Source organism: Narcine bancroftii, chromosome 10 (assembly GCF_036971445.1).
Source record: "Narcine bancroftii isolate sNarBan1 chromosome 10, sNarBan1.hap1, whole genome shotgun sequence".
NCBI classification, from domain to species: Eukaryota; Metazoa; Chordata; class Chondrichthyes; order Torpediniformes; family Narcinidae; genus Narcine; species Narcine bancroftii.
Window position 1 is genome coordinate 34,971,148 of NC_091478.1, and position 24,954 is coordinate 34,996,101.

Genomic DNA, 24,954 nt, shown 5'->3' on the forward strand with positions numbered 1-24,954 from the left:
TTGGCCTTTCCATTCAGAATGAAAAATTCACCCACTGCAGTCTGGTGGTTGAGAGGCAAGATAACAGTCATGGAAATCAGGGGTGAAGAAATTCCTCCAGAGTTAGTGCCTGATATTTGGGCACAAAATAGACCAACCTGCTGGGTAGGTCAGTCACATAGTCCAAGATAAAGTTCCAACATTACGCGCTTAATAATTCAGACAGGGAGATTGATTTACTACTACTTACAAGGGTCAGAACATTTTAACGCACTGATACTTTTTACACAGGACTTTGATGTAGTGGGTGGGAACCAGCAGGGTATTTTATGTTCATTCAATCAGACCAACTGGTGCACGTGACCTGAATCAATGAGTTCATCAATTAGCTTCAGCATACTGACTGAAATCACCCTTCTCCTTTTGCTGCCTGTGTCTCTTCAAGCAATGCAACTCCGATCCTGCGCAAGCAATTCAAAATGTCTTGCCCAACTCATGATGATCAACAAGGGGCTGCAATCCACTTCCTGACTTTCTCACTTCAACTGCAAATAACTTTGTTCATAGCTTAGCCCTTACTGTAATTGGGCTTGCTATAAAAAGTTTTCACTTTCACTGAAATGATTCAATATCTGGGTTCAACAGGCGATTGGTGACCTTAGACGTATGAGGCAAGAGCTCAAAGTTGACATAAAGGGAGGAGCATCTGCATGCTGGAAACTTGCTTTCCTTATGCCACATATGGCATTTCAGATGATTGGCATAGTTGATGAGAAGGAACAATAAAAAATAATTGCTGCCTCTATGCAGTCTCTGTGGACAGTTAATTAATTCTCCAATAGAAAGTTGATCTCTTTGACCAGTGATTTTTTTTTAAAAAACACCTGATAATCAGAGGGCTCTTTCCTGATTTAAAATAAAACATCTTTGCTCTGCAAGAAAGGGATTTCTTCTGGCTCTCGGCTTCATGTGAATTACTGCACTTAGTGATTAATCTGCAATAGCAGACAATGAGCCAAAGAGGAGTTCGTGTTGGTTGGGAATTTAATGACTGAGTGAATGTTCTAGAACTCAGAAATAGAACCACTACTGTTTCTAATTTACATAACTGATTAAAAAAAATAAACTAATCAAGCCAATGTTCTGCTCCTGCAGAATTCAAGACTGAATCAAAGGGGAAAAAGCTCAAAACTGAGAATTATCACCCCATCCATCCACCCACCTCCCCCTCCAAGCTCTGGGAGATTGGGAGCAGTGCAGAGGCCATGGCACCCCCCACCCAAACTCTGGGAGACCCGGGGGCAGCGCAGAGGCCACCATCACTCCCCTCTCCTCTCATCTCCAGGAGGAGATCACTAGGCAGCCAGGAGACGGAGAAGAGCAGAGATGGATATCCCCACCCCCAGCAACCCCACCATCTTCATCGGAGACCCCACCACCAAAGGAGGATCACCCCTGTTCCTGAGCCCGAAAACAGTGCTGCAGTTTACCAAAGTGGTGGGCACAAGGGCTCAGGCTGATTGACACGGGACTGTAAGGATTGCAAAGTGGACACTCCAACAGACCATGATGGAGAATATTAAAACAGCAACTCTCAACGAGCACAGTGTCAAATTAATTAGATGAAGTGCATTTGCTTTTCAATGCCTTGCTAAAGTCAAGGCAGGCATAACTTTGCTGCCTTTACACAAGAGTGTGTGAACTATCAGATGGGATTGCGATGGTGACCCCATGGGTTGTCTGTATGGGCGGAGGGGAGCAATGGACTCCTGCAGCCTGGGGAGTGGTGCCTCCAGTCAAGGTATCTTGGTGTGGGAAGCAGCTTAGCAATCGCCGAGGTTAAGGAGGCGGTTGGAGGATGTCTCACCGCAATGAATGTAACGTACTGCAAGATCCAGCTCCGGCTGACATGATTCACTTGTGTGAAGCAAAAAGACTGACCATCCAACAGCTCCCACAGTCACTACCAATGTCCAGGCCAGTTGCTCTGGCCGACAAATCCAACCGCATCTTCGAGGCAGCTGGACGATCCGGCGACGCGAACAACAGACTGGACAGCTCCTCCAGAGTCCTGATGGAAACGGAGGACGCGCAGCTGTGCAATGCTTTCAACGACACTGCAGGTGGAGCACAGCCACAGCTCACCTGGTCAAGATCAGACAGCTTAGCCTGGTCTCATGTTGAAAGCCCTTAGGATTTTCTTTCACCTTGTCTGCCAGAACAACCTCGTATTCTTTTAGCTCTCCTGATTTGCTTAAGTTTCTTTTCTTGCATTTATTGTACTCCTCAGTACTTCATTTGCTCCATGTTGCCAATACCTGCTAAACACCCCTCTCTTATTCTTAACCCAGATCCCCAACATCCCTCGAAAACCAAAGTTCCCTGGGCCTGCTAACTTTGCCTTTAATCCTGACCAGTACATATAAACTCTGCACTTTCAAAATTTAAACCTTTGAAGACCTTCCACTTACTGAGCATGTCCTTGCCGGAAAACAACCGAGCCCAAACCACACTTTCTAGGTCCTTTCTCATTTCCTCAAAATTGGCTTTTCTCCAATGCAGAATCTCAAGCCGAGGACCAGACCTATCCTTCTCCATGATTAGCTTGAAGCTAATGGCATTATGATGTCTGGACCCAAAGTGTTCCCCTACACATACTTCTGTCATTTGTCCTGCCTCATTCGGAAATGAGTGATCCAATATTGCACTCTCTTTAGTTGGTATTTCTATATATTGACTTAGAAAACTTTTCTGACCAAATTTGACAAACCCAACCACCCTTTTTACTGTATGGGAGTCCCAGTCAATTTGCGGAAAATTAAAAACACAAAATTTTTAATCATCACAACTTCACTTCCAGTAGTTTTCTCCAATTTCACTGCAGATTTGCTCCTCCAATTCTCACTGACTATTGGGTGGTCATGAATAGAATCCCTCATTCTGCAGTCAACAGGGGTAGATGTGAGGGAAGAACTCAGAGGTGAAGAGCCAGCAAGTTACACTATTCCCCTCCAAGATCATCTTCCAATTCAGAGGCTGATGGAACCAGTCTCGTGGCAACTTTTCCTCTTTCTTGATGGCAGCACCGAGAACAGAGGCCGTCCTGAGTGTTGTGGATCCTTGACGATTGCTGCTGCTCTCCAATAGCAGTGCTTCACACAGATTTTCATGATGGTAGGCAGTATTGCATGTGACACACTGGGCTGTGTCCACTACTTTTTGCAGGGCTTTTCACTCAGAGGTACTGGCTCATACCAGGCCTTGATGCAGCTGGACAGCATACATTCCACTACACATCTGTTTTGCCAAGGTTTTCAATGCCATACCAAACTTCCGCAAACTCCTAAGTAGAGGTGCTGACGTGCTTTCTTCAGGATGACATTCGTGTGTTGGGAACAAGGACCATGACTTGACCTGGCCGGTGGTGAGAGGAGCCCTCCTGGTCAAATCCTTCCCGTTCAATGGCAACAGCACCCACAACGCACATTGTCTCAGAGATTACTGCGATGGTGTGGAGACAGTCGCCCATCTCTTTGCAGGATGCAAGTTTGCTAACAGTGTGCGAAGGAGAATGCAAGGGTCCTTGTCACGATTCATCCCCTACAGCAGAGTGTCCGAGGACTCTCTGATTTAGGGTCTGTTTCCAGGAACGCGCACACATCCAGAATTGCTAGAAGACCATCGACTTAGCGAAGGTTGCCCTTTGCTCTGCCCAAAACTAGTTGGTCTTTCGGCACACAGAGAGGTTGGTGCAGGAACATTCCAGGCTGCAGGAGTTCATGCTGAGGGACACACTGACAGTTGGTGCAGCCAACGCAAAGGTGCTCTGGGGAAGGACCACAGTCGAAAGTCCTTTCATTACTGGGCATTGAGGGGCTGAGACCGAGGGGAAGTCCCTCAAACAACAACGGGGGGAGTAACCACAAAGTGCCACAGTGGTGGCAATGGTGTTAATAGAAAATGAATGTAACAATGAACAGTAATGGAAATGTAAGGACATGACATCAAGGATGCAAAGTGATTGTTCACGATAAATTATTTACAAAAGGAAAACTGCTCAAAGTCTATTTTTCGTTAAGCTAGAGGCCTTCACAGAATCCACATACCCAACTGACACAGAGCAGTGATCAACAAAGCAAACAAAATATTGAAGTGCAGATTTGACAGGAAAATACCAGTCAAAGCTTGTGATTAAACTGGAATATTCTCATCATATCGCATCTAAAATATGCTGCTGTTCTCTAGACGATGGAGACGTGTGCTGAAGGGAAACAAGAAGTGACTCAGGGTCTTCCAGCATGAAGAAACAGGCTCTTTGGCCCAACTAGTCTATACTGACCAAGGTGCTTACCGAAGCTTGGCACATTTATCTGCATTTGGCAGAGAAGCATCTAAATCTTTCCCATCCAAATGTCTGAAATGTTTTAGTTGTACTCCCTCTGACTGCTTTTTACATCCTCTTGAGGGGGGGGGAAAAAATGTCCTAGTGGTTCCCTTTAAATCTTTCCCCTCTCACCTAAAACCTATGGCCCCTACTTATAGATTTCCTTCTCCTGGAGGAAAAATTTATTTCCTATGCTACTTAGGTCCCTTTTTCTTTTCTAAACCTCTCGATTCTCCCCTCAGCAACCTTCGTTTCAAGGGGAAACAGATCCATCCAAACTAGTCTCTACTTTACTCAAGCCTTCACGTTCAGGCAATAAATCCTTCCTGCACCCCTGTCCAGGTTAAAATCTCATCTTTCCTAAGTGTGGAGACCAGAACTGCACGCAACCCTCCAAAGGTTGCTTTGCCAATAACTCATTTAGATGTGGTGGTTAACTTACGCTCTATGGCCCTAATGTGCCCAGCAGCAGCTTCACCAATCTCGTCCACCTGTGTCACCATATTAAGGGAACCACACACCCAGGACCAACCTGCCCTGGAATAAAATGAAGGAGCGCAGAAGAAACATCAGAGAAACCTGTTGTTTTTAAGCCAACAAAAGGACAATGGGAAAATAATCTTGTCAAGTTACACAATGCTTTTGAAGTGAAAATGATCCTTTCAATTAAATTGCTGAAAGTAGTCAATTATAGCAAAAGAGACCCAAGAACTGGGGCTCTGATGAGTAGAGGAGTTGGGGTCTGGGCTCTGGTGACGCAGCAAGCCAAACCTTCCCAGACAGCAGACTGGTGCAGCTTTACTTCAAATCCTCCTCAAGCTGTCAATAGTGGATTCACCTCACTGGCAATAATAATGATGATGGATAGGTTGTCTTTTGGGCAAGAATACTGGAGAGAATTTAAAATTTTGAAGATCGATCCACTAATTTGATTATTGTAATTCACCTAGACTGACAGAAACCGTTCCCAATTGTATTGCTTCTACCTTTTAACAATGCATGTTTAGTAATTAAAGCATCAGGAAATATTGCAGATGCTGGAATTTGGAGAAAAAAATAAATCAAATCTGCTGGAGGAATTTAGCAGGTCAAGCAGCACAAGAGGGAGAAAAAGAACGGTCCCTCTGTGCAGCCTTCACTCTCTCTGTACCAGTCCCAGCATGGTCTTCAAACCTGCAGGAGAAGAATAGTGCGGTTGTGATCTGGTGGACAGCCCTCTACTTTGTCTTTTCTTTGGCTTGGCTTCGCGGACAAAGATTTATGGAGGGGGTAAAAAGTCCACGTCAGCTGCAGGCTCGTTTGTGGCTGACAAGTCCGATGCGGGACAGGCAGACACGGTTGCAGGGGAAAATTGGTGGGTTGGGGTTGGGTGTTGGGTTTTTCCTCCTTTGCCTTTTGTCAGTGAGGTGGGCTACTTTGTAGAGACTTGGCATCAGCTCTGGGATACGACGTCATACCTAACCCTAGACCACGACCCCACAAATGACAACAGGCCACTACATCCCACACTGGCACAGATCTCATTGCATCAGGAGATCTCCCCTCGATAGTCTCTGACTGGATCAAGGTCCACCTTGCTTTAATCTCTTCCCATTTATAATTCTTAGAAGTCAATTAGCACACAATTGCCTTGTGCCCCTTAAGCTACTTTAGCAAGTTGCACCATGCAAGGCAAGATCAATAGGCACTCACGTAAGGCCCTTTCAGGTGGGCTAAACCCACATGTGTAAAGCCGAAGATTATCTCCCCACCCCCCCCCCCCCCCCCGTCTACGTCTAAATATCTATCTACCCAAATGTGCCCAGAGAACCTCTGAGGCACCGATGCCAACCCTCCTCGGGGAGGGATAATCGCCGGAGCCCAGTGATCTGTCGACGCACCTGGATGTGCAGCCACCATAAGCAGCTGCTTAGGGGGAGACTGATGAATCCATCAGCCCGCGACCCAACTCCCGCTACTTGACAGCCCCCCACCCATCTGGGGAGGGGAGGTCAGTGGGGGCCATCGGGGACGGCCGGTGCTGGCTGTGACAACCCAGCTGGCTGCTCCGGCACCTCACTGGATGCTTCGGTCTTCGGGGCCGCTCAAAACATGCATAGCAATGGTGGTCCTCCCTACCCATAATCCCCACACAGCTGGAATTTGTTCTGGGAAACAAGTTATGGGTACAGAAGATTGCCATTGCTATGCCGCATATCTATGATGGGTAGCGCTGCGGCACCAGTCGCCCCGACTCCATCAGATCCAAAGGGCAGAGGGTTCACCTGAAATGAACTGTACAATTTGATAAAATTGTTACCTTCAAGGAGAAAAGTTTAAAGTGTCACATAGCAGCAAACCTCCCCATCAATTCCTGTAATGGCTGCTTATAAAATTGGCAGACATCCAAAAACAAAAGTACAATGTCTAACCTTGGTAAGTGCTATCATTAAAATAACAAGTAATTACCAGAGAGCTGAATGTGAATGGCTGATCAAACTCCATTTCTGCCCGTGAACGAACTTGGGAGCTTCCACCAAAAGTTTTGATTTAAAAGAATCTTGATTCTTCGCTTCTCCTTGCCTACGAAGAAGAAAGCACAAGTTAACAGATTCTCTTCTTCAAACAGTCCTGCCATGATATTGCACAAACGGAAGCTAAGCATTGTTCCAAGATGTGATCGTACTAATTACAGGGAGTCCCCGGGTTCCGAACGTCCGACTTAAGACAATTTGTAATTTTTTTTTTAATTTTATTTTTCACACTGTTAACCATATCAACCAAAATACATACAAACATTTCCCTCTTAAATATACACAGTGGCATTTTCTCCCCTTTTTTCCCCCCTACCTTCCCTCCCCCCTCCAAAACCAATAAACATTCAACATATAAAATAAAACCATAAAACAATATCATCACACAATGAAAAATAAACAAGAAAAATGTGTTATCTAATTTTACACACTGGATCAAGTCATTTAGTCTTCTTATCATTTTAGGGGGTGGAGGTCCGAGGCAAGCCCTCTCTGTTATGTTCCATGGATGGTTCCCAAATTTGTTCAAATAATGTGACTTTATTTTTTTAAATTTTATGTTATTTTTTCCAATGGAATACATTTATTCATTTCCATGTACCACTGCTGTATTCTCAGGCTCTCTTCTGATTTCCAAGTTGACATTATACATTTTTTTGCTACAGCTAAGGCTATCATAATAAATCTTTTTTGCGCTTCATCCAGTTTGAGGCCTAATTCCTTACTTCTTATATTACTTAGAAGATCTCTGGATTTTTTGTTATGTTGTTTTTTGTGATTTTATTTAATATCTGATTTAGATCTTCCCAAAACTTTTTCACTTTCTCACATGCCCAAATTGCATGTACTGTTGTTCCCATTTCCTTCTTACAGCAAAAACATCTACCTGATTATGTTGGATCCCATTTTTTTTAACTTTTGGGGCGTGATATATAACCTGTGTAACCAATTATACTGTATCACGGGTAATCTTGTGTTTATTATATTCTTCATAGTTCCAGAACATAATTTTTCCCATGTTTCATTTTTTATCTTTATATTTAAATCCTTTTCTCACTTTTGTTTGGGTTTATAGCTTATTTCATCATTTTCCTTATCTTGCAGCTTGATGTACATGTTCGTTATAAATCTTTTAATTATCATTGTGTCTGTAATCACATATTCAAAGCTGCTTCCTTCTGGTAATCTCACTCTGTTTCCCAATTTGTCCTTTAAGTAGGCTTTCAGTTGATGGTATGCAAACATTGTACCATGAATTATTCCATATTTGTACTTCAATTGTTCAAATGTTAATAAATTATTTCCCAAAAAACAATGTTCTTTTCTTTTAATTCCTTTTCTCTCCCATTCTCTAAAGGAAAGGTTATCTATTATAAAAGGAATTAGCTGATTTTGCATCAATAATAATTTTGGTATTTGGTAATTTGTTTTTTCCTTTCTAAGTGAATCTTCTTCCATATATTGAGTAAATGATGCAATACTGGTGAGCTTTTATATTGTACCAGCTTTTCATCCTACTTATAAAGTTTATGTTCCAATACCTTCTCCCCTATTTTATCTAGCTCTATCTTAGTCCAATCTGGTTTTTCCCTTGTCTGATAAAAATCTGATAAATACCTTAATTGTGCTGTTCTATAATAATTTTTAAAGTTTGGTAACTGCAAACCACCTTGGTTGTACCTCTCTTAATTTATCTAGCGCTATCCTCGGTTTCCCCCCTTTCCACAAAAATTTCCTTATTATTCTCTTTAGTTCATTAAAGAATTTCTCTGTTAAGGAAATTGGTAACGATTAAAATAAGTATTGTATCTTTGGGAAGACATTCATTTTAATGCAATTTACCCTCCCTATCAACGTTAGCCGTAATTCTTTCCAATGTTCTAAGTCTTCCTGCAATTTTTTTTATTAGTGGCTGATAATTTAATTTGTACAAGTGGCTTAAATTATTATCTAACCTAATAACTAGGTATCAGATTGCTTGTGTTGGCCTTTTAAATGGTGATTCTTTTTTAAACTCTGTGTAATCCACATTATTCATTGGCATTGCTTCACTTTTATTTGCATTGATATTGTGCCCCGATATTTCTCCATATTCCTTTAATTTCTTATGTAATTCTTTTATTGATATTTCGATTCTGTTAAGTATACTATGATGTCATCTGCAATAAACTGATTTTATACTCCTTCTCCTTTATATTTATCCTTTTTATTTTATTTTCTGTTCTTATCAGTTCTGCCAATGGTTCTATTGCTAAAGCGACATCCCTGCCTAGTTGATCTACTTAATTTAAATTGGTTCAATACATATCCATTATATAATGCTTTAATCCAATTAATATATTTTTATGATAGGATGAACCTCTGTAATACTTTGAATAAATAATTCCATTCTACCCTGTCAAAGGCTTTCTCTGCATCTAAAGTAACAGCCACTGTTGGCATCTTATTTCCTTGTATTGCATGGATTAAGTTAATGAACTTACAGACATTGTCCATTGTCCGTCTTTTCTTAATAAATCCAGTTTGATCTTGTTTTACTATTTTTGGTACAAAGTCGACCAATCTGTTTGCTAATAATTTTGCAATTATCTTCTAATCTGAATTAAGTAAGGATATTGGTCTATATGATGCTGGTGTTAGTGGATCCTTCTCCATCTTTGGTATTACTGTAATCATTGCTGTCTTACATGAATCTGGCAAGTTTTGTGCTTCTTCTATCTGGTTCATTACTTCCAGGAGAGGAGGAATTAATAACTCTTTAAATGTTTTATAGAATTCTATTGGGAATCCATCCTCTCCAGGTGTTTTATTGTTCGGCAGCTTTTTTAATATATCCTGTACTTCCTCTATTTCAAATGGTTTTATCAGTTTGTTTTGCTCCTCTTCTTGCAATTTCGACAGTTCAATTTTAGCTAAAAACTTCTATTTTATCATCTTTCCTCTCATTCTCAGTTTGATACAATTGTTCATAAAATTCCTTAAAGTTCTCATTAATCTCCATTGGATTATATCAAGTTGTTTGTCCTTTTTCCTTGATGCCAATACAGTTCTTTTAGTTTGTTCTGTTTTAAGTTGCCAGGCTAATATTTTGTGTTTTTTTCCTCCTAGTTCATAATACTTCTGCTTTATTTTCATTATGTTCTTCTCCACTTTATATGTTTGTAATGTTTCGTACTTTATTTTTTGTTCGCCAATTCTCTTCTTTTTGTTATATCATCCCTTGTTGCTAGTTCTTTTTCTGTACTTACTATCTCCCTTTCCAACTGTTCTATTTCCTATTGTAGTCCTTTTTCATCTTAGTTACATAACTTATTATCTGCCCTCTAATGAAGGCTTTCATTGCATCCCATAATATAAATTTGTCTTTCACTGATTCTGTATTTATTTCAAAGTTCGTTTTAATTTGGTGTTGAATAAACTCTCTAAATTCCTGCCTTTTAAGTATCATGGAGTTTAACCTCCATCTATATGTTCTTGGTGGGATGTCCTCCAGTTCTTGGTGGGATGTCCTCCAGGGGCGAGTGATCAGATAGCAATCTAGCTTTATATTCAGTTTTCCGAACTCTCCCTTGAATATGGGCCGACAACAGAAACAGGTCAATCCTCGAGTATGTTTTATGCCTACTTGGATAATATGAGTATTCCTTCTCTCTTGGGTGCTACCTCCTCCATATATCCATAAGTTTCATTTCCTGCATTGATTTAACCATAAATTTGGCCACTTTATTCTTTTTGCTAGTCTTTTGTCCAGTTTTATCTAACATTGGATCCAAAGTTAAAATCCCCTCCTGTCAATATATTTCTTTGCATATCTACAATCTTCAAAAAAATATCTTGCATAAACTTTTGATCCTCTTCATTAGGTGCATATATATTGAGCAAATTCCAAAATTCTGAATATATCTGACACTTTCTCATTACATACCTCCCTACTGGATCTATTATTTCCTCCTCTATTTTGATTGGTACATTTTTATTTATTAATATAGCTACACCTCTAGCTTTTGAATTATATGATGCTGCCGCTACATGCCCTACCCAGTCTCTCTTTGTTATGTTCCACTTCAGCTAGATGCGTTTCCTGCACAAATGCTATGTCTATTTTTTCTTTTTTCAGTAAATTTAGTAGCCTCTTCTTTTTAATTTGGTTATGTATTCCATTAATGTTTATAGTCATATAGTTCAACATGGCCATCTCATATCCTGTTTACACCTCATTTCTGCTTCCTCACCACCACCATCCCCCTTTTCATCTCTCAGTTTTCCCTTTTTAAACTCAATGTATGACATACGACAACACTTTTAAAACATAAAATACTTCAACAACTCCCACATCCAATATTCCCTTAGCCCCATATGTCCTGCCCCCCCCCCCCCCCCGAGTTGTCCCTTATCCCTTGCCGGGCAACCACAACGCCCTCCTCCATTTGGATTGTGAACCCGTTCACAAGAGTCAACTTATTTTGCTGTGACGGTTATTCTCTCCCACCCAACAACCCCCCCCACCCAGAAATCAATTTATTTATTTATTTTTTAAAAAACATTTATCACCGTTCTTCATCCTTGTTACATCTCATCATCTCTCCTTCTGTCCTGTAAGCGTTCTGCAAATTCTCGTGCTTCCTCCCGATCTGAGAACAGTCTGTTTTGCTCCCCAGGGATAAATATTTTAAGCACAGCTGGATGTCTTAACATAAATTTATAATCTTTTTTCCATAGGATCGATTTTGCTGTATTAACTCCTTCCTCTTCTTTAAGAGTTCAAAACTTATGTCTGGGTAAAAATAATATTTTTTGACCCCTGTATTCCAATGGTTTATTGTCTTCTCTAATTTTATTCCTTGCCCGCTCCAGTATATTTTCTCTTGTTGTATATCTCAAAAATTTTACTAAAACAGATCTTGGTTTTTGATGTGTCTGTGATTTCGGAGCTAGTGTTCTGTGTGCCCTTTCTATTTCCATTCCTTCCTGCATTTCTGTCATTCCCAAGACCTTCGGGATCCATTCTTTTATAAATTCCTTCATATTTGTGCCTTCTTCATCTTTCTTTTGTCCCACTATTTTTATGTTGTTTCGCCTACTATAATTTTCCAACATATCAGTTTTCTGAGCTAACAACTCGTGTCTCTAATTTTATCACTTCCAATTTTCTTTTCAAGTCATTCACTTCCATTTCTACAGCCGTTTCTCGTTCTTCCACGTTTTCTACTCTTTTCCCTAATTCTGTCACGACCAGCTCTAATCTATTCACTTTGTCTTCTGTACTTCTCATTTTTCTTTTAATTTTACTAAATTCTAATGTCATCCATTCTTTTAATGCTCTCATTTGTTCCTTGAAAATAAACTTTATCAATATTCTGTTCATCTGTTTTACCTTCTATTTCTCTGTGCAGATCTTGGTTTTCTTTTTCCTCTTCTGTGTCTATACCTGTGTTTGTATCTTCTTCTTCTCTTTGTATCTGTATCTCTTCTGACTTTCCTGATGAGTTGCTTGTCTCATTTTGCTGGGCTTCTTCTTGCTTGGCTTCTTGCTGTTGGTCCTCTTCTTCTGGGCTATTCATCTGTTGAGCCTCCTGCTGCTGCTCTTCTTTCCTTTCACTCCCTTTCCTGTCACTTTCCTCTTCTTCCAGCTGAGAGCCCTGGTGTCGAGCATCCCTCAGGTCGCATTGTGTTTGCCCGCTCCTCGGCTGGGCCCCCCTTCCATCGGAGTTCTCCTTCTCCTTAGTAAGTGCACTTGTGTTTGGCTCAGAGAGCCATTTTTGCAGTCCAGCGGTCGGGGGGGTCGTGACTCTGCGGGGCCATCACCAACCTCAGAGAATGGGCTCTCTTCTCCACGACGGCTCCCTGTTTCTTCATGCAGGTAAGGCCTTCTCCTTTCTCTTCTGGTGTCTTTTCTTCTTTTTTCCCCATTTTTTTTACTTTTTCCTTCTTGGGTGCCATTTTCTTTCTTTTCTCCACAACTTTATCTTTTATTTGTTATATTTTTTATTTCTTGAACTTTGTATTTTCTTCACTTTATTTCTTCTTTTCTGGAGAGGGCTGGTATTCTCCTACCGGCCACTACTTCATCACATGACTCCCACCTAGACAATTCTTACTTATGGACAAACTGTCCCCTCACTTCGTGCATGTGCCTAGTGTGATTCACAAATGCTCCTTCTGGTATGCAAGACATTGATGGAACAAGACTAAGTGTTAACTTTTAATCACAACCTTTTTTCTTTGTCTAAACTGTTTTAAGAATGGTTTCTTTAATTTTTTTTCCACAGTACAAAAACAAACTTTTGACTGGCACTACATAAGAACCGTATGCACCTGTTCCGACTTATCGATAAATTCGACTTAAAGACAGATGTAGGAACGGATCTTGTTCATAACTTGGGGACTCCCTGTAACATTAAGATGCAAACCACATTTTCTCAAAGTACTCACACAGTAAAAGGAGCATGTGCTCCATGCATTAGGAAGTTCTGTCGTCTACTTTGATTTTGTTTTTATTTCAGCTGTAAAGGTTTTTGAGCACTGCTCAATGTGAGAACCTTCAGAGGGCAAAGCTTGGGGTGGGGTGGCTTTGTCAAGGGCACTCTCAGCCTTGTCACGGAGCGTGTGCCAGACTGAGCAGCCCTCTTTTTCAAGCTAATCGCCTTTCAACAACTGTGTCGAAAGCTTTGCTCATCCTCAGGAACATGAAATCTACTGGCACAGTCTTCCCACAGCATTTTTTACACAACAACCCATTAACAATGGATTTTGGCAGACAAATAGAACATGAGAAGTAGGAGCGGGAGCCAGGCATCTGGCCCCTCGAGCCTACTCAGTCATTCAACAAGATCATGGCTGATCCGGCCATGGACTCAGCTCCACCTACCTGCCTTTTCCGGGTAACCCTCAATTCCTCCACCATGAAAATGTAACGCATAATATCCAATGTACAATCAGAAAGAGCCAGTTTACCAATGGGCAAGAACAACACAGACAATACAGGAGAGTGTCTGAAAGCATTTGTCCCCCTGCTGAACGCAATGACCATGACTGTGAGCTGTCTGGATTATCTAAAAGCCACAAAGAAGCTGGTTTCTAATCAAACTATATGGTCTATATACACAATGCACTGTTTTGTGTAAATAAACAGCATGGTATTTTGTGACAATATAATGATGAATTTAGAAACAAAATTAAAAACATTAGGGAAGCATGAATCCCACAGGTTTCTTCCACCCAGAGTTTCCTGAGCCTCTTTCACTGTCTCCCTCCATCCTTCCTGCTACTGGACCTAGCCCTCAGAGGGACCTCTTCAGAAAGCAGCAGCAGTCTTTAAATCAAAGCCTTTCCAATATCTTTGTTTCTGAACATGCCAGAGATAAAATGCCTGTGGAATCATCTTCCGGAGAAAATAGTTGAGGCAGAATCAATTCTTTCATTTAAGAGGAAGCTGGATATATACATGGATAAGAGGGGGTTGGAGGGTTATGGGCGGAGAATAGGCAGGGGGATCCAGCGGAGTTGTTTGAGTGAACCGGTGTGGACTTGAAGGGCCGGGATGCCCTGTTTCAACACCATAAACTGTTATATGGTTATAAATCCGCATGAGAAATAACTTTTGCTTGTTTCCATCTTAACAAATCTAGGTGTGGGCAGCTCTTCCACCCATTGTTCATGCTACATAAACAGTTCTTTAGATTATGAATTCAAAACACCCTTCAGCCTTCCCTGCATGATGAACACCAAATACTTTTCATAGGAATCCATTCTCGGTTATCTCCCGAAAAAAAAAAATCATCGGAGTAATACAGATGCTCCTCTACTTACCATGGGGTTACGTTCCGATTAACCCATCGTAAGTGGAAAAATTGTAAGTAAAAAAAACAGCACCGCACCTACCGAACATCACAACCTACCTTAAACCTGCTCAGGACACTTACCGTAGCCTACAATTGGGCAAAAAATCATCTAACGCAAAGCCAAAATAAAAAACCCTTTCAACACAGTATCGGTTGTTTACACTCGTTTGTGTGATCGCCACAGAGACTGCGAGCGTACTTGAGTGGACGCTTTTGCTCACTGCCAACACTCAGCATCTCTCAGAGAATCATACTGCACATCACAAGCGTGGGAACAGATGGGAATTCAAAATTTGAAGTACGGTTTCCACTGTACGGTATCGCTATCGTAACTTCGATAAATTGCAAGTCGAATCATCACATGTTAGAGGGGCAGCATCTGATTAGGATTGGTGGCTCATGGTTCGTGTGGCCTCTGGACGGATAGTCCTGCTTCCATCTTAATGACTTGATCTGTGAAGCCAGTCCAGTTACATCCTTCGTAAGGAATGATTCATGGAATCAGATACCAACCAGGCCCAAAGTAGTGATTTAGAAGCATTTTACATAATTTGCTGCATTTTGTACTCATTAGTGTTAGTCCAATGTTGGGTACATCCTGTGCTTTGTTCCTGCCAGGTAAGTCAGTTCCATATCTATTTAGACCATCCCTTCACCACATAACAAACAGATGGATCGATCGCTCACCTCCATTGGTGATAATTAGATACATGTTTTTTTTTAATTGAATTTTAATATTTAAAGCAACAAGCTGGTTCCAACTTGATTTGGCCCTCTGCCTCAAATTCCTGTCTGCTTGATTAATGACTTTGTTAAAGATTCCTTTGTTATCATGTAATACGTGTAGTACGGAACATATAACATTACTCAGAATTGTGTTCAACCTGCAGTAAGGCAGACCAAGAGTTGTCATTAGTGTCATCCAGTTCCCCTGACAATAAGAGAGGAAAAAGCATCCCTTCAGAATCACTGAGTGTTCGTGAATTCAACTCCAGCACTCCTGCAGCCGCACAGACTCTGGTTCAAACCATTGGCAACCCCAGCTACAGATCCCAACCTCTGACACAGTCAAGAATCCTTCAGCACCAGAGGACCTTCTTGCCCTCAGCACCTTCTCGAATCCCAGCCCCAATGCCTGGTTCCCCTAAACGATATCCACCATGAGCCTGGAGCCCATGTGGGTCTATCAGCCGCTAGGCCCCTCGTTGGTCTGCTGTCATGGTCCCCTTTCTACAGGGTCATCTCCTCTGGTTTTCATGGGGGGGGCGCATTCTTCCTGTTTCTGGTGCCCTGCTCCCCGGACTCTGTAACCCTTTGTGCCCGCTGCGAGCACAAGCACCACCATCTTGGGCAGAGACTGCTGTGGTTGCAGGATTTTATTTACAAACACTACTGGTTCCTTTTACAGACCATTTAAAGCCTGTAATGGAGCTGCTGTCCATTAGGACCGGCAGTTGAACCCTTCGGAGCAGCTCTGTGTCCTCTGGCATCACTAGGCAGGTGACACCATGACTGTCTACAAAATTCTTGTGCAGTATTTCAGCAGAAATTTCTTACTTTTTATAAAAATATCCCTGTAGAACTAACAAAAATGTTGCTTGTAAGCCCAGCTTACATGTATCAATATACCTACAAGGCTAAAACTCGATGCTAATTTACTTTTTGAACCTTTCTATTCCACACCAGTCAGAGCTGACATTATCACCCAATTCCAATGACGCTTCAAATCAAGTGATTTTGTCTGATGTTTTTGATGCTGCCTGGCGTTTTTATAGTCGCAACCCTTTATCACATTTTCTCGTGTTTTAGCTACAATATTGTGGTAATTAGTAAAGTATCTCATGTAACAAAGTTTAACGTTAAAATCAACATAATTTTGATGCAGATCTTAAATATTTTATTTTGAAATCTGTTGTTTTCTTACCAAATTTTCACTTTAACCACTTGAAACTATGTAAATATTAATATATTTAGGCTGGACATATGATATTGTACTTTAAAGTTTTAATTTTAATTTTGCTTGTTGTTTATCTCACTACTATTGCCATTACATTCAGTGATGATTTACAAGCAACATTAGTATAAAAAACATTACTGAGGATTCTGTACGGTCTGGCAGGGGAGGAGGTCCATGGGGTGCGGTTGATACCATGAATTACCGCACTGGGTGACACCAACCCTAATTATGTCACAGGCTGAGTCTCTGCTCTCCCAGGTCCGCACCAGCGACAGTGCTGCCCGGCAGATCTGCCATTTTTTCCCCCGTCACCTTCAAGGAATTGTAAACATCTCAGGTTTATCATCACCTCTTCTCTTTTAAAATGAACCTAGTGCCTTTTTTTTCTCCACTATTCTTTTGACAGAAAGGTATCACCTCACCCTTGCTGCATTGATTTGCTTCAGGCACACGGCCACCGTTTTCCTGGTTTATGTGAGGGGTGTGTGGAATCCTTCATGTTTATTACCTTTCGCCTGAATCGAGTGTTGTAGGTGTCTGTCATGGTAGGAAGAGATCTTTTCCACTGATACAGCTTCCAAACCAGGCGGTGATGCCGTTGCACAGGATGCTCTTGATACATCCTCTGTAGAATGTAGTGAGGATGGAGGGTGGGAGTTGAACTTTCCTCTCCTTCACAGGAGGTAGAGGTGCTGCTGGGCTTTCTTGGCTATGGAGCTGGTGTTAAGGGACCATGTGATGTTCTCTGCCAAGTGCACACCAAGGAACTTGATACTCACGACGACCTCAACCAGGGAGCCATCAATGGTCAGCAGAACGTGGCTCCTCACCCCCCCCCCCCACCACCCCACCCCAGGCCCTCCTGAAATCAATAACCATCTCGTTTTTTTTGATGTTCAGATACAGGTTGTTGGCTGTGCACCAAAACTGTGGGGGCAAGATGAGGAGCACAGATCCACAGGCAAGAGGTCATTGGTGGATATGGGTGTGAGAGCAGAAGAGAGGAAAATGAAAGCAGGGAAGTTGATGCTGATGCCCACATAAATGGGATTAGAGTAGTTAGGGATCACGATGGACATGGGCCAGTTCAAATGAAGGACCCATGTCTGTGCCATACGACTCTAGGCCTTGATATCAGTGCCAACTGCTCATTAACGACCAACTAGATGCTCCTCCTTCACCAATAATTTTCCTCCTTGGTTCCGTCACATTCGCTTCTCCTCTGGCAACAGGCCTTTCTGGTCAAAAATCAGAAAAGATTTTAGTGTAACCCTCCTCTCCAGGTTAGACAGCTTTCAATGCAACTCCATGCCAATTGTACAAGCTTATGACCTGGTCTGACACCCAGCATAATTCAGAGGAGAGTCTTGGAGCTCCTGAAGGGTCTGGCATTCGGTCGACAAGTTCAACAGCCTCCTTCAGCTTTTCGCTCTTGAGCATCAGAAACCTTGTCAACTACTCATTCACCTCAGTACTGCTTGCGAAAGCTTGATATGTGCAACATTTCTCAGCGAAATAGCTTGATGCCACTGCAAAAGGTACATGTCTCATGTGGAATATCTGCCTTACTTTTGAGAGACATGACATATTGAGACCAATGGAAGCCATGAGACAAAAAAAGTACAGCGTGCTCACAATAATATCGAAGGACAAACTGAATCAGTGCATCACTATTTATTCACAAAGAGAAAGGTCCTTCCTGCAAGAAGTCTCATCATTTCTGCAGAGCAGGACCCGAAATGAATATTCAGCAGAAATACCATTGCCTCTTCTGTCAGGTTTACTCCATATTCTGGTATTCGACAGAAAATAATGAAGAAAATAACAAGATTAAGGTGCTATGTCAATCATTATTTAATATGACAATCTTAAAAAGTGACAGAAATGCACTGCACTATCCCCGAACCTCCCTTTAGTTCACTCCGTGCTTTGTCCTTATTCTGCTTTATCCAGGACCAGATTAAGGTGTCGCAGGGCCAGTAGCATTTATTTTAAAGGGGCCCCAAATTGTGCTGGCTGGGGCATGTGGGACGTCAGCCCCCCACCCAAGAGAGTTTCTGACTCTGACCGTTTTGTTACGTTTGAAATAGTCTTAATTATTCTTAAAATGATGCTAGCTTTCTCAGATCACTATACATTTAGTGATTACCAGTGGTGTATCTAGGTAACACAGTGCCCTCCCCTCCCCGTTAAAACTTATACATTTTGTTGAAACAAAACTTGCTTACGGGAGCGGCTGGCTCAATACACAATCAATGGCCATCTTTATTACCCATAATCCCCTAAGCAGCTAAAACTGCTCTGCATTTCCTTGACACGGGGAAAGCGGTTCCAGTTGTATGGGAATTATAGGTAACAAAGACAGCCATTGCTCTCGCATAGAGCCGTTGCTGCAAGCAGGCCTGATCGGATGCCAGAGCGGTGCTCCAATAACCTCTGGCAGCACTGCACCACTGCTACTGCCTTGGGAATTAGATTGGGGGGGGGGGGTGGGAATGGACATGTGGAGCTAGGAGCGATGCAGTCAGGGAAGGCGAGGACAGTGGCGCCCTCTTTCAAGGTTAGCAATTTTAGCCTATCACCTTTAATCGGGGTTATAAACAGACTATCTAATAGCCGCTGCACAAAGATGAAAACAATAATGTTTTTCATAATTCATAGTTGAAAATCCAGGGCCCGTGACATTTTCTACTTTCACTACCATGTTAATCCAATCCTGGCTTTAGCTCTGATTTACAACTTCTGATGAAGGGTCATTAATTAGAAATATAAACTGTTTCTCTCTCCACAAATCTACTGAACATTTCAAAGATTTTCTGTTTTATTTCATATATCTAGCTTTTGCTGCATTGTACAACAACCAAGCATTTTCAAAAAGGTTTTGAGGAAAATTATTGAAAACAGAAGTGCAGTCATGCATCACTTAACATCCACGATACATTCTGTGAAATAGGATATTATACAATTAACACCATATTATAGTTACATAGGTGTTTACTAGGACTATCAAGACATATGCATTCTAGATTATATGTAGAGAGAGAGAGAGAGAGAGAGAGAGAGAGAGAGAGAGAGAGAGAGAGAGAGAGAGACGTGTTGCCTGCAGGAAGCCTTTGCGTCCCTTTCTCCAATCAGGATTCCTGAACCCTATTATAACCTTATGGGATCACAGTCGTCTATGTCCCAATGGAAATTGAAAACTGCAGATGCAGGAGAGATCTACCAGGATGTTGCCTGGATTAGAGGGTATAATGGGCGGCACAGTTGACAGAGCAGATAGTGCAATGCCTTTACAGCACCAGCGATCGGGATGGGGTTCGAATCCCACTCTGTCTGTAAGGAGTTTGTACATTCTCCCCGTGACAGCGTGGGTTTTCCCCGGGGGGCTCCAGTTTCCTCCCACCGTTCGGAACTTACCGGGGGTGTAGATCAATTGGGCGTAAACTGGGAGGCACAGATTTGTGAGCCAAAATGGACTGTTACTGAGGTGTATGCCTAAATTTAAAATGAGAGGTTGGACAGACTTGGGTTGTTTTCTTTGGTACGGAGGAGGCTCAAGGGAGACCTGAAAAAAAAAGGTTTATAAAATCATGAGGAGGCATTGAGATAGGGAGGACAGTCAGAATCTTTTCTCCAGGGTAAGAGTGCGACTCACTGGAGGATACACGTTTTAAGATGAGGAGGAAAAAGTTTAAATGAGAGGAGCAAGGCATCTTTTTTTCCTTGCAGGGATTGGTGGGTGTCTGGAGCAGTGGTGAAAGTGGGTACAATTTAAAAGGCTTCTTGATAGACCCATGAGTATGAAGGGGATGGAGGGAGATCCACCAGGTGAAAGCAGCAGAGTCTAAGTTCAATTTGGGCATCATGTTCAGCACAGACATGCGAGCCGAAGGACCTTCTCCCGCGCAGTACTGTTTTATGCAGTTGCTAAGAATCTGAACATTCAGAAAGATAAATAAACATTTAAAACTTCTCATCTCTCAAGGGGGAAAAAAAGGAGCTGAAAGCATTGATTAAAAAAAATTAAGCTGATCAGCATTAAAAGTGTTCAGTGAAATTATTAAACTTAGTTTTATTGATTTAAGCAAAAAGGTTCATAAATATAAAATAGTAATTTGCCACGACAGGAAACTCTATAATTGTGTCATTACTGTCGAGTGAGATCTACACAATTAAAGAGACAACAGTTGGAAGATGACAGAGAATGTGCTGTCTGCAAAATATAAACCCCCTTTCCATTAATCTGTCAGTGAGAGTACCAAGAACTGAAAGGACAGCTGCAGGACCATCTGCTGACTATCTGTCCCCGTAAACCTGAACTGAGCCTGCAACGTGAACAATTCAGTTATTAGTTAGCATCTCGTCAACCTCAAAATGCTTAAAATAGCAAGAACTGCCAGGCACTGTAAAAAAAAAGATTAAAAATCACAACACAGCATATAAATATGGAGAATAGGAAGAATGGCCATTCTTTTACGGTTGGAGTAGCAATGCCTTTACAGCGCCAGCGATCGAGACCTGACCCAAGTTTGAATCCCACGCTGTCTGTAAGGAGTTTGCCTGTCTTTCCAGTGTCTGCGTGGGTTTTTTCCGGGGTTTCCGGTTTCCTCTCACCCTTCAAAAATGTACCAGGGTGTAGGTTAATGGGGTGTGAGTTAATGGGGTGTGATTTGGGCAGCATGGACTCGTAGGCCCGATATACAGCTCCTGTTACAGTGCTGTATATCTAATTTAAATTTAATCCTCTCAAAAACAAACATCAAATACCGTACATGCCATCACACAGGGCGATCCTCGAAACCTAAAAATTTCACCTTGAAATCGGATTGTCCTATACACCAGGTCTAAAATCTGTTCCTTGATCAAGAAGTTTAATCTCCTCCACCATGTTCCCACTGGCTCCAATGCAATATCACACATGCCCCGGTTAGTTATTTGTGAAGTCTCAACGCTCTCTGCATGGTTCAACTGCTGCCGGCTCTCTATGGGGCTTTAAATGGCCTGACAGTGGTTTATTCTAAAATATTCAAATAAAACAAACCTTCACATGGTAATTTGTTATTAAAATATTGTGATTTTCCTTTAACAGCATCTACTGGGCAGCAGCAAGTGCTGGATTTGGAGGTCATCATACAAATTGTCAAAACCAACATTTTAGATAGAAATTCCAGACCGTCCCATATGACAGCATATACTGTATGCAAAGTAATAACCCTAAAAATATATCATTTGCTTAGAGTTCTTACGACCTTGTATTTCAAATAACATATTCTGGGGAAATGTCTATTTTAATATAAATTTACAACTCATCTGTATCAATGTAACGGAGGACACAAGATACAGGAGTTGGATTGAAATTTCTGAAATTTATCTCTAAGATGTATTACATATTCCAAAGTGAGGGCCTGAAGCCAGGCTTACACAGGTCAAGAGAGAGATGGGAGTCGGACTTGGGCACAACAATCAATGAATAGTGGTGGCTAGACCTGTGTCTGGACAGCATGACTGGGGTCATTAATGCCAGATACAGATTGGTGCAGTATAACTTCTTGGACCAGCTCAAAAATTACACAAATCAAAGCCAGAAATTTCAGTAATGCGCTTTCGGTGCAGTGTGGAGATTGGAACCTTTGTCCACTCCACCTGGCTGATTTCAAGGTAAGACCCTTCTGGGAGGACCTAGGAGACATACTGGAAAAAAATTGCAAAAGTGGATTTTCCACAGGATCCAGAGTTGTACCTTCTGGGAGATATTGGGGACATGAGTTTTAAACTGTCCAAATACCAAATTCAGTTTGTGAAGATCAGCTTGTCAGTAGCCAGGAAACGTAGAGCAATTTTGTGGAAGTCCGACTCCCAACTAAATTCCGCACGATGAAATGTGGAAATGCAGAGTTGCATTCCCTTGGAGAAAATCAAGTACAATATAAGGAGGAAATACATCATATTCATTAGAGTGTGGCAACCATATTTGAAATACATTGGTACACAGATTTGACCTGCCCCACTCCCTTCGAATTATGGGTACTGTAACAATCGTCCCAGCAGAGAAATGAGTGGGATTAAGGAAGTAGGACATGGCAAAGACAACAAGCTTTATCTGTTCTCTCTCTTTTCATTCCTTAGTCACCCTCGTTGTTTTTTCCCCAAGGTTTCTGTAGGGATCATTGACCCCACTAGTATTTGTATCTGTGTAATTTATATGGCTGTATTCTCATTTGTATTGAGGTGGGGGGGGGGGTGGGGCGATAAACAGACTCTGTATGCTATACGAATATTGAAAGGAATTGTATTGTTTGTTTGAATTTTTATGAAAATCAAAAATAAAATATTCAAAATAAGTGAGTTAGTGCTGAGCTGGTCATTTTCTTTCCCATCGAAAGGGACCTGGAGCGAGAAGGTGCGAGAGAGCGACATCTTAAGTAAGTGAGAGGTATAAGCGGAAAGGCCATCGTGTGACTATGGGACGGGGTTGGGAGGGGGTTCAGAAGGAGGATGGAGGGGTTCCAGTGATGATTTGAGGCTTTAGCTCAAGGCTTCAGGGAGAAGAGGCTGAGGTGGTGGTGAACGAGTTGAAGTAAGACAGCCCTATAAAGAAACAATGGGATTCGGCAAGAAGGCATGTTGTCTTTTTTTTTTAAATTTCATAGTCAGAGAAAATGGCAACCTGGGCAGGGATCTGCTCCTCTCACGGTACGTGGTTAGTCAGGGAAGCCAATCGTATACCTGGCAACTTTATCTGTGAGAAATGCATCCAGCTTCAGCTCCTTACAAACCATGCTAGGAAACTGGAGCTGGAGAAACTCCGGATCATTCAGAAGGCTGAGGGGGTGATAGGCAGGAATCACAGGGACGCAATCACACCTAGGAAGCAGGAGGAATGTAGCTGGCTGGCAGTTCAAAAAGGGAAAGGGAACAGGCAGTCAGTGCAGGGTCATCCTGAGGCAGCCCCCCTCAATAACACACATACCGTTCTAGAGACCATGGAGTGAAATTACCTATCAGGGACAAGCCACGGCAGTCAGGTCTCTGGCATGCAGCCTGGCCTTGTGGCCAAGAAGGGAAGTGAGGAGAAGAGGTGAGAGAAACAAATGAGTTTCTACGGCAGAGATCGAGAATCCCGCATGGTAGACTGCCTCCCGGGTGCCAGGGTCCAGTGATCACAATGCCATTAGTTTCAAGATAATTATGGAAAAGGATAGGATGGTCTTTGGGTTGAAATTCCCAATTGGAGAAAACCCAATTTTGTGGAAATGAGAAAGGATGCAGAAAGTGTGGATTGGGACAGGATGCACTTGGTAAGTGGGAAGCCTTCAAAATGTGACATTTTTGAGAGTGCAGAGATTGTAGGTTCCTGTCAGGATTAAAGGCATCGGGAACCTTGATTTTTGAGGGATATTGGGAATTGGTTAAGAAAAAGTGCATAACCAGCATAGACAACAAGGAGCAAATGAGGTATGAAAAGGTGCAAGAAAAAAAATATTAAAGAAATCAAAAGGACTAAAAGAAGACACAAGGTTGCTCTTTCAGACAAGGTGAGGGAAAATACTCGGGAGTTCCACAGCATATATACAATGTTATTATATTTGCCTTTTGCCAGTCATATGGCAGAGTCACCATTAGTGTCATCTGGTGCCCATTCCAGTATGAGAGAAAGAGAAGCCAGAGAGTCCCTTCGGAAGTACTGAGTGTCTGTGGATTCACCTCCAGCGCTCCCACAGCTTCTGCAGCCACAGACTCCAGTTCAAACCACTGGCAACCTGAGCTCCAGTCCCAAACCTCCGACACGATCAGGAAGCCTCGGCGCCCGAAGCCCTTCCTGCCCTCAAATCCCAGCTCGGATACCTGGTTCCCATGAGCCATTCTCTCCAGCTCGCGTGGGCCCCCCTGCAAGTCGCCAGCAGCCTGCGTTGGGCCCCTCAACCGCTGAGCCCCTTGCTGGTCTGCTGCCGAGGTCACCATCCTGCAGGATCGACCCCTCTGCTTCTCAACGAGGGACGTTATCCCCATTTCTGGTGCTCTGCACTAGTCCGCTGCTTCCCGGAGTCTTAAAACCCCTTGTGCCCACTGCAGAGAACAAGCACCGCCATCTTGGGCGCACATCTCCGCGGTTGCAGGATTTTACTTACAAGCACCATCATCTCCTTTAACAGGCCATTTAAAGCCTTTACGAAGCTGCCGACATTAGGACCAGCAGCTTGATCAGCAACTACCATTTTTTTCCAGAGAGGTGATTGTCGTGAAACATGAAAGATTAGAGACGAGTATCTTTCCAATTTC

General features: G+C 42.3%; 1 protein-coding gene across 3 annotated transcripts in view; it reads right to left on the reverse strand.

Annotated features, from left to right (window-relative positions):
• Positions 1-24,954, reverse strand: part of stambpl1 (STAM binding protein-like 1) — a 61,829-nt gene that overhangs the window by 19,020 nt on the left and 17,855 nt on the right. For 2 of the 3 annotated variants that reach the window (XM_069900621.1, XM_069900623.1), the window contains exon 2: positions 6,812-6,925. In XM_069900621.1, coding sequence (XP_069756722.1) covers positions 6,812-6,847 — 36 coding nt within the window. In that variant the 5' untranslated portion in view covers positions 6,848-6,925. Of the gene's footprint in view, positions 1-6,811; positions 6,926-13,744; positions 13,908-24,954 lie in introns of those variants that run through there. The other variant, XM_069900622.1, reaches the window with a different exon arrangement.